Source organism: Sinocyclocheilus grahami, unplaced genomic scaffold (assembly GCF_001515645.1).
Source record: "Sinocyclocheilus grahami isolate Dianchi unplaced genomic scaffold, SAMN03320097.WGS_v1.1 scaffold233.1, whole genome shotgun sequence".
Lineage (NCBI taxonomy): Eukaryota > Metazoa > Chordata > Actinopteri > Cypriniformes > Cyprinidae > Sinocyclocheilus > Sinocyclocheilus grahami.
In genome coordinates, this window is record NW_015505412.1 from 1,473,361 (window position 1) to 1,482,413 (window position 9,053).

Genomic DNA, 9,053 nt, shown 5'->3' on the forward strand with positions numbered 1-9,053 from the left:
TATATATATATATATATATATATATGATGTAAAAGTCTTTACTGTAACTTTTGGTCGTTTTAAAGTGCCCTTCCTGAATAAAAGTATTCACTTCCCATTATACTGGCCCCATACTTTAGAACAGTAATTTAAAAAATGAATTATTGATATCCTCATCAATATTACATGATATAATCTAATATATTGCAAATAACTAAATGTAATTCATACTGATTATTAAAAACTACATTTACACCACGTACATGCATTTATTTCGAACAAACATGATACTATTGATAAACCAGAGCTTTTACACATGCAGATTTGCTGTATTTGTTTGTATGCACCTGTGCGGTTGCCAGGGGAGCTGCGCTCCTCTCCTGAGATACGAGGGGCTCGGGGTGTTTTGTTGTGCTTCATCACCTTAATGGCTGTGGATGTGGCCTGCTGCACAGGGGCAGGAATGATCTGCACAGCTGGAGAATATCAAGAAACTGTGTTACCCAGAAGACCAACACATGCTCCATTCATCGAAAATCTTAAGTGTTGCCTAGAGACACAAACTGCCCTTTAAGAAAGTCATGTGCAGGTTATACAAAAAGTGTTATTCAAGAAGGTACTCAAAGGGGGCTTTTGTTGATAAAATGGAGCAAAAGCGACTGCAAAAACAGACAAGTTTTAGGATCTACTGATACTCACGTTGATCAATGGTGACTGTTGCTTCCTGACCCTGATCCTGACTTGCAAGTACATCTGCACAGAGCATTAAAGAGATTTGAAAACAAGCTAAAGATATTGTGACAGAGAAGGTTCTGTGGGAGAACACACACCACACGCACTTGCTTTCCTTTGCAAAACTTACACTTGCGTAGAAGCTCCAGGTGGCTCCACAGGATCTCTCCGCTGGGCACTCTCTGGAGGAACTCCTCCTGGCTGAAACCACAGAGCTGGCGGCCGGGAATGTGAATGCCACCCACCTCCATTTCCTCAATGCCAAACTCTTTCATAACCCAAACTGCCCAGTGGATCACCTGATCTGCTGTCCACTGCACCGGGTCTGACAAACAGACCAGAATCAGAATCAGAATCAGAATGAGTTTTATTGCCAGGTATGTTTACACATACGAGGAATTTGTTTTCATGACAGAACCTCCATATTGTAGCAGAATGACAGTGACAGAACAAAAACACAGATAATAAAAAATAGAAAAATAGAACAAGTAAATAAGGAATAAAAATATACAAATCAACAATTGTATGTACAGGTATATAACAATAGACAGTTGTATGTACAGGTATATTATGTGCAAATTGAAATGAAGACTGAGTGTGTGTGTTAGATAAATAAGTGTATATTCTGCGTCGCGATCCACTCTGAACAGCTGAAAGCCCGGGAGGCTCAACGCGCTGTCCGGAATGGCGTCTTTCAGCCAGGTTTCCGTGAAACACAGAGCAGCAGAAGAAGTTCGTCCGTTTTGTTGGGTAGAGAGCGGAGGTTCGCCAGATGGATGCTTGGCAACGGCGTCCTGAATCCGCGCTGTCTGAGCTTCACGAGCGCGCCGGCTCGCTTCCCCCGTCTGCGCGTCCTGAAGCGCTTAATCAGCGCCGCAGCTCCCCCGACAACAATGTCCAGGAAAACATCCGAATAGTCGAAAACCGGTGAAATATCAGGTGGTGTGTACTTCCGAATGTCCAGCAATTCGTCTCTGGTGAAACTGATTGCAGGGATATAACTAAAGACAGGACAAACTGACAAAAACATAAAAACAACTGCAGAGCACGCCACGGAGGCAGCCATCACCGTCGGCGCCATTGTGCATAAAAATGGCACACATTGCTCATTAAATGATACTGCTACTGACAAGGGAAGTAAAAATGCACAGATCTGACAATGAAAATCTATTGCAGCATTTACTGAATTTAATATTTTAAATACAATAATACAAAGTGTATTACATGTTCATTTCTTTACCAAACTATTTCTGACTTCTTGCAGATGTGAACTGTTGATGAGTTGTAACAAAATAATTAAATTGTGATTTCTTTTACAATTCATTGTCATTGCAAGTTTCATGATGCATGGAATTATGTAGTAGAAATGCATACAATACTGTGCAAAAGTTTGGAGTCAGCAAGATTTTTTAAAAGAAATTCAGCAATCCAGACATTAAATTGATTAAGGTGACAGTAAAGACACTCACAATGTAACAAAATATTTCTATTCCTTATAAATGCTGTTCTTTTGAACCTTCTATTCATTAAAAAAAAAGGAGAAAAAAAAAGATTGATTTAGAATGATTTATGACACTGAAGACTGGAGTAATGATACTGAAAATTCAGCTTTGCCATCACAGGAATAAATTACATTTTCAAATATGATGACACAGAAAACTGTTATTTTGAATAATATTTCACAGTACAGTTTTTACTGTGTTTTGTTTAAATAAATGCAGCCTTGCTGAGCATAAGATACTTCTTTCAAAAACCTTTAAAAAGCTTACCGACTCCAAACTTCTGAACAGTATTTGTGATAATATAGTACTCATATGTGCCTACACTCTTCTACAAAATCCATTATATATTTAGATTTAACTCTGAAACATGTTAATATCAATAGAATACTCACCATAGGGAATGTTCAGTCGAACCTGCTCCTTGCGGTATCCTTCCAATGCGGCCGCCCAGCGGGTCACCTGCTCTGAAGTGTCATCAGGAATGGTGGCTCGCTCCACCGCAATCACTTGTCCATCCTCCACCAGATGGGCTTCCTCGCCAGCAGCCGCGTCTGGATCAATCACCACCTCCACAGTCTCCACTGGCTTCACAATCTCCAGAATATTCAATTTCTCTTCACCTAAAACAGACCACAAATGCACAAGCAAGTCAAGTTTAGGTTTCATTATTGCTGTAAATTGGTAGTTGTGGCATAACTTTTTAACAAGGATTTATTTTATTATTTAATTTATATAAATATAAGGGAAACTATCTCTTATGTAGCTGCTAATTTCATTTCAAGTTTTTCCACTATTTGTAATCTTGTTTTTGCCATCCCTAATTAATTTTAAATGGTCCTTCCTTGTTGTGATTATTTTTTTAAAGAGCAAATACTCATGTAGTCTCTCAATTACTATGAGCTCGTAAAAGCTGCATGCATAATTACAAAAGAATTAGCAAAGTGCTGTTTAAAACAGCACTACACCCCCGCAGGACACGTCAACTACCCAAATATTTTCATTTATCTGAAGGGCATGTTGACAAGTTGAGATTTGTCCAACAGCAATATGAGATCATTGTAATCTGTTACCCTGTTTTGAGACAATCTGCACGCTGAGCTGTACAGTGCCATCGGTCTTCACTCCTTGATCGAACAGGCTGTGATCAGGATGCAACTACATGAGGAAAGGAGCAGAGACAGGGAGTGAAGAGCTTAGCCCATGAATACGAGGAGTGCACTCAAATAAGATTACATTAATATAGAAGCGCATACTAGGATGTCCTGCAGACAAATGTCATATCCATCCAGTGGGACCTGAAGACGAGGCTCCAGTAGCTTCTTCAGGTTACCGATCGGCTCATTGATGTCAATGTCTTGAGTAATCAGTTCAGCTGCTGTGATGGTTTGCTCCTCAATCCTGACATTTGGTCACATGAAACAGATCATTTCATACGCACAAGATACATGTTGCACAATGAGATGATTCCTCTAAACACATCAAACAGAGAAGGAAAAAAAGGAAGAGAAAGTCAGAAAAGGCACTTACCCTTCCTCTAGACACTCCTGTTTCTCCCTACCATCAATCTCAATTTCAATCATCTCCTCTGTCTCACTTTTTGACATCCCTTCTACTCCTGGTCCAACTATAAGGCGAATACATAAAAATATAAGAATTAAGTTTTTTTTTTTTTTTTTGCAATTTCTCACAAGAAAGTGTACAACAATTATCAGTAACACTTTAAGGTCTAATTTGTTAATACAACGGTTTGTGAATACAACTGTTCATTGTACATGTTAGTTCACAGTGCATTAACAGATTAGATTTTTTTTAAATGCATAGGTAAATGTTGAACAGTAACTAAGATTAATAAATGCTGCAGTAGTATTGTTCATTGTTAGTTCATAGTAACAAATAATACCTTATTGCAACGTGTTACCTAATTATATACTTCAAAATAAAAAAATAGGATATATAGTTTTACATTATTTTTAGCATTTTGATGAACACAAAGTTATACAAAACATATAAATGTGCTTCAAAGTCACTAAATGTTCAGATTAACGCACTCTTGCGGTCTAAGAATTCTCTGAAGTCCAATAAACTCTAACGCAACACCGAGGCTTTGCTTGAGTACAGGCCCGCCATGGCATTTTCCCCACATTAGCACTTTATTAAACACAGGAGACGTATTATTCAATAAATATGCCAGCCATTTGGTCAATCCATTTATTATTTTCGTGTGTGGGTTTGAACGCAATATTTTATTAATATAATTTCCAGCGGCGGCTGGGTGGGAAGACGACGCGCGAATCGATACAAACGCAGTTGCCATGTTGGAGTGCTTTTGGGTTTCGTAATATAAGCGCAAATTTGGGCGTAAAAGACGACTTTTTAAAACTTCCGAAACTTTCAGGGGGTAGCTACACATCAAGACTTTTGATTCTGGGAAGTTAAAACGGAAATGGAAGAAACGGAAACAAAACAAGAGAAGGGCAGATGTAAAAGCAGCCGGAAATCCTGGCCGAAGTCACGGCGGCTGACAGACTTCCGAAAACAGCCGTGCGCCTAAAGAAACGGACGGAAACATCGCGGTGTTTAATTATGCGCTTCGTGCTGAATATAATGTCTGCGACAGGTACAATCACGGATGCAATATATATGTATACCTGGCCTCTTTGTTAGCTGCTTAGCTTATGCTGACGAAAGACACGCCTGGTTGAACTGAATATCTGCTCGCGCTGACAGCTTGCGCTAACTTTTACGAAAAGTCGCGCTTTGTTTTTCACGACGGAGTTATAAGCGTCGACAATATTATATTTCGATGGAAGATGATATATTTTAAATTATCCAGAATAAAGTTTACCTACTGCTTGTCGGACGTGAGAGGGCTGGCTTACAGTCAGTTCTGTTAGCACTCCAGCTAGCTCAGTTTCCCCTTAGGATGCTAACAGTTAGCTGGCGCAGAAAGCGGGAAAACTGACTCGCTTATAACCTCACACATATGTAACATACTCCTTTTTGTCCTCGTTTATCTCAGATGAATTAGTGTTGCGGCCAAACGTACCTCTTTATCCCGTTCAGTAAGTGCTGTGTTGGAGTTTTTGCGCACTAAAGCTGGGTGTCTGAGGCTATAGTTTAGTGTGTGTGCTAATAAGTTGAGTGAATGTTCATGCTGGTTTTTGGTCAACATTGCATTGGGGGCGGGGATGAGAAGGAGGCCTCGCTGCCCACTGACAGCAACATACTTCCCACTGTGCATTTTTCAGCTATATATCATAATGTATAAAGGTATTTATTTGGTTATGTGTGCCAAATAATAGCAGATAACAGAAGGTGTTGTCTTTAACACTGTCTTAAGTGTGAAAATCGACGCGTTATTGGATACTTAAGTAAACACATTTATTTATATATCTTCCATTACGTGTTTTTTTATTTGTATTGTTATGTTTATTATCTTGTGTTATATGTTTGTACTTCTGAGCTCATGGAAACAACAAATGTATGTATTTGTTGTGCAAACTTAATAAAGCACATTTTATTCTTCAGTGATTTTTCCCCTGCTGATGGACATTACAGACAGTGTTTAAAGAAATATCTCACTGTTTTTGGATGTGACCATTAACTGTCTTGAAGCCAATTAATAAATAAACTTGGAAAATCAAACTGATTTGTGCATTATTTAACATTGAGAGTATATGCTACAGTCGCTTAATCTCTGTAAAAAGAGGAACCAGTCTTGCAGTGGAGTGTGGATTTTGCATTTACTTTATTTTACATATCAGTTAATGTAACAAAAGACCCAAACATTTGTTCTTTTAGACACTGCTGGTTGATTTGAGCCACATATGAACTAAACCAAACAGTTAAATAAGCTCAGACACATTGTTGTACAAGGAATGGTCCACTCAAAAAAAAAAAAAAAAAGTCATTTACACACCTAAATGTTGCTCCATACCTGTATATCTTTGTTTCGTCTGTGGAACATAAAATATATTTTCATAAATTTCATAGAACATCAAATCTTTTTGGGTGAACTATTCCTAACAAATCCAATTTCATTGAGAAATACCCATAATTAGAACATAGATGATACTTGTGATTCATTTCTACTAAACATCGATCATATGATGACTAATACTTTTTAGAGACATCCTGAGACAAGACAAGCTTCTGTAGCATCACATCTGTAGTTGGACCTCTGCTCAGTGGCTTGATTGAAACCAAAATAAAATGAAATAGTGCAACATTTACAGTCTCTACTCTAGGTTGTGAGAAGTCAAACAGATATGAGACCATTAGAATACTACACGGTGTCTAAAAATAAATGAATTCTCTTGAATTGAAAAATAAAAAAGCTTTTTACAGTAGTACAAAAGAATCAGCAGAGCTTAACCATTATGTGGGTCTGTTGTGGATGGACCTCAACACCAGGGGGCGTGTTTTCTGCTCGGAAAGGCCATCAGAGCAAATCATAGATATATACAAGTGCACTTGATGTAAGATATGGTTCTCTCTTTGAGGTCACTTAAATTCACTTCTTTTAGCACAGCGCTATGTAGTATGTGCACGCTCTTCATAGCACAAAGGATTGTGTATGTTTGTAGCGTCTCAGCTGAGGAGAGAGATGAACAATGGGATGAAGACTAGTCATTATTATAAAGAACAATCTCTACAGTGCCATTACTATAATGTTTGACTAGTGAGTTATCAATAGGAAACTTAAAGACTTACGTCTGGAGGGTTATAGCTGGTCTTTGTTCTGCTGAAAAGTGAAAAGAAAGCACCGTTTTGTTCCTAATGGTCTGTTACGTATTCTTCTTCTTATAGGTTAGAGTACATTAAAAGATACTGCATAAGACGTACCTTTGTTTAGTCTCTCTTTTATTCTCTGTTGGTAAATTTGAGATTAATGTTAGTGTTCAAAGTTAAATAGCATATTTAGATTGTGTTTGAGTAAATGGTACTCACTGCGGCAGCAGCGACAGCACCCTCTTCTGCAGCACAGACAGATGGCAACACAGCATGAGAGGAGGAACAGGAACGCTCCCACTTCTAAGGCTATAACTATTGTCATGTTCAGCTCAACTGTAACAGAGCATGTCAAACAAATATTCATTTACACTCTGTCCAGTTATTATGTTAGTCAAGGGTGTTGAGGCAAATCTAATTCAGTTTCCCACCATCGCTCTAGCGTTTTGACTTAAACCTGATGTTTTGTTGGGCATCTAAGGAACTATGACTAATGTGTTTTTGATGTGGTCAAAATGACCCCAAACAGAAACAACGTTACTAGAATACCATTCAAAGGTTTGAGGTTGATACATTTTGCGAAATATTACAAGTTAAAATGACTGGTGTCAAGAAACATCTCTGATTATTATCAATGTTGAAAACAGCTGTGCTGCTAAACATTTTTTATGGAAACAGTTATACATTTATGTACATTTATGCGATAATCTCACTTTTCGATCATTTTATCCTTGCTGAATAAAAGTATTAATTTCTTTCCCCAAAAAAATCCAATATGCAGATGATGTCATTTTATTTATTTCTGAGCCCAATAGTACCATTCCAAATATCCTTAATTTGATTAATTACTATGATACATTTGCAGGATATAAAATTAATTGGGACAAGAGTGTGTTGATGCCAGTTACTATCAAAGATTCTTCTTGGCTTCAGCATTTGCCCTTAAAGATTGCTTCAGAACAATTCACATACCTAGGAATTGAGGTGACAAAATTTTTTTCCAACTTAGTGAAGGCCAATTTTCAACCCCTGTTGTCTAAACTTAAATCCATGTTCAATTTCTGGAGAACACTTCCTATTTCTCTTGTGGGTAGGGTAAACACAATTAAAAAAAGATGACATTTCTTCCGCAATTTTTGTATATAGTGCAGAACATTCCTGTATTTCTGCCCAAATCTTTTTTCAAAAAACTGGATTCTATTCTGGTTCCATTCGTCTGGAATTATAAAGCCCATAGGATTTCTAAACAACACCTGTGTAAACCCAAAATACAGGGAGGGCTCGCCCTACCTAATTTTCTTTATTATTATTGGGCTGCAAACCTGAGGGCCTTGACGTCATGGATAGATTTTACTCCGGTGGGGGAGAATTGGTTGGTGTTGGAACAGGAGGAATGTCTCCCATATTCTATTAATGCAATACTTTTATCACCCAAAGGTATAGCTAGTTCACTTTATAATCATAACTCTGTTATTCATAATTCTGTTCGTATTTGGAAACAGTTAAAGACACATTTCAAATTCACCCAAATGTCGTTTTTGCTCTCTATCTCAGCTAACCCCTCTTTTTGCCCTTCAATGTTAGATAGTGCATTTGAGTTTTGGAAAAATTTAGGGTTACGAAATGTAGGGGATTTATATATAAATGGAAATGTATATATTCCTTTCAGCAGCTGTGTGAGAAATACAGTATTCCTTCTAATCACTTCTTTAGGTACCTTCAAATAAGAGACTTTGTGAAGTCTAACATTGCTAATTTTGTCACAGCTTCACCCATGTATCTGGACACATTTCTGGAAAGATGTCTTAGAGATGGTAGTACCATCTTCTTGCTCCATCTATGGAGAATATTAAATCTGCCTGGGAAGAAGAACTTGCAGTAGAAATTCCTAGTGAAATTTGGGAACAAAGTCTTGAGCTGGTCCACAGATGTTCCATTAATTCAAGACATTGTCTCATTCAGTTTAAAGTGCTTCATAGGCTTCATTATTCCAAGTGTAAATTGAATAAAATATTTCTAGAAGTGTCTCCACTGTGTGACAAATGTCAGTTTTTAGATTCCAGCCTGTCTCATTGCTATGTCTTGTGTCCCAAATTACAGAGTTTCTGG

General features: G+C 37.7%; 2 protein-coding genes across 4 annotated transcripts in view; both read right to left on the minus strand.

Annotated features, from left to right (window-relative positions):
- Positions 1–5,523, minus strand: part of LOC107597487 (GA-binding protein alpha chain-like) — a 7,214-nt gene extending 1,691 nt beyond the window's left edge. The window contains exons 1-8 of one of the 3 annotated variants that reach the window (XM_016288563.1): positions 5,260–5,523; positions 3,741–3,837; positions 3,467–3,611; positions 3,284–3,368; positions 2,606–2,833; positions 842–1,036; positions 679–732; positions 327–455 (exon numbers count right to left, since the gene is read on the minus strand). In XM_016288563.1, coding sequence (XP_016144049.1) covers positions 327–455; positions 679–732; positions 842–1,036; positions 2,606–2,833; positions 3,284–3,368; positions 3,467–3,611; positions 3,741–3,817 — 913 coding nt within the window. In that variant the 5' untranslated portion in view covers positions 3,818–3,837; positions 5,260–5,523. The other 2 variants (XM_016288565.1, XM_016288564.1) reach the window with 2 other exon arrangements.
- An 855-nt stretch (positions 5,524–6,378) lies between these two features.
- The window catches only part of LOC107597562 (junctional adhesion molecule B-like), a 6,813-nt gene continuing 4,138 nt past the window's right edge, over positions 6,379–9,053 (minus strand). Inside the window, exons 7-10 of the mRNA XM_016288693.1 lie at positions 7,164–7,280; positions 7,059–7,083; positions 6,927–6,957; positions 6,379–6,807 (exon numbers count right to left, since the gene is read on the minus strand). Coding sequence (XP_016144179.1) covers positions 6,769–6,807; positions 6,927–6,957; positions 7,059–7,083; positions 7,164–7,280 — 212 coding nt within the window. The 3' untranslated portion in view covers positions 6,379–6,768. The remainder of the gene's footprint in view (positions 6,808–6,926; positions 6,958–7,058; positions 7,084–7,163; positions 7,281–9,053) is intronic.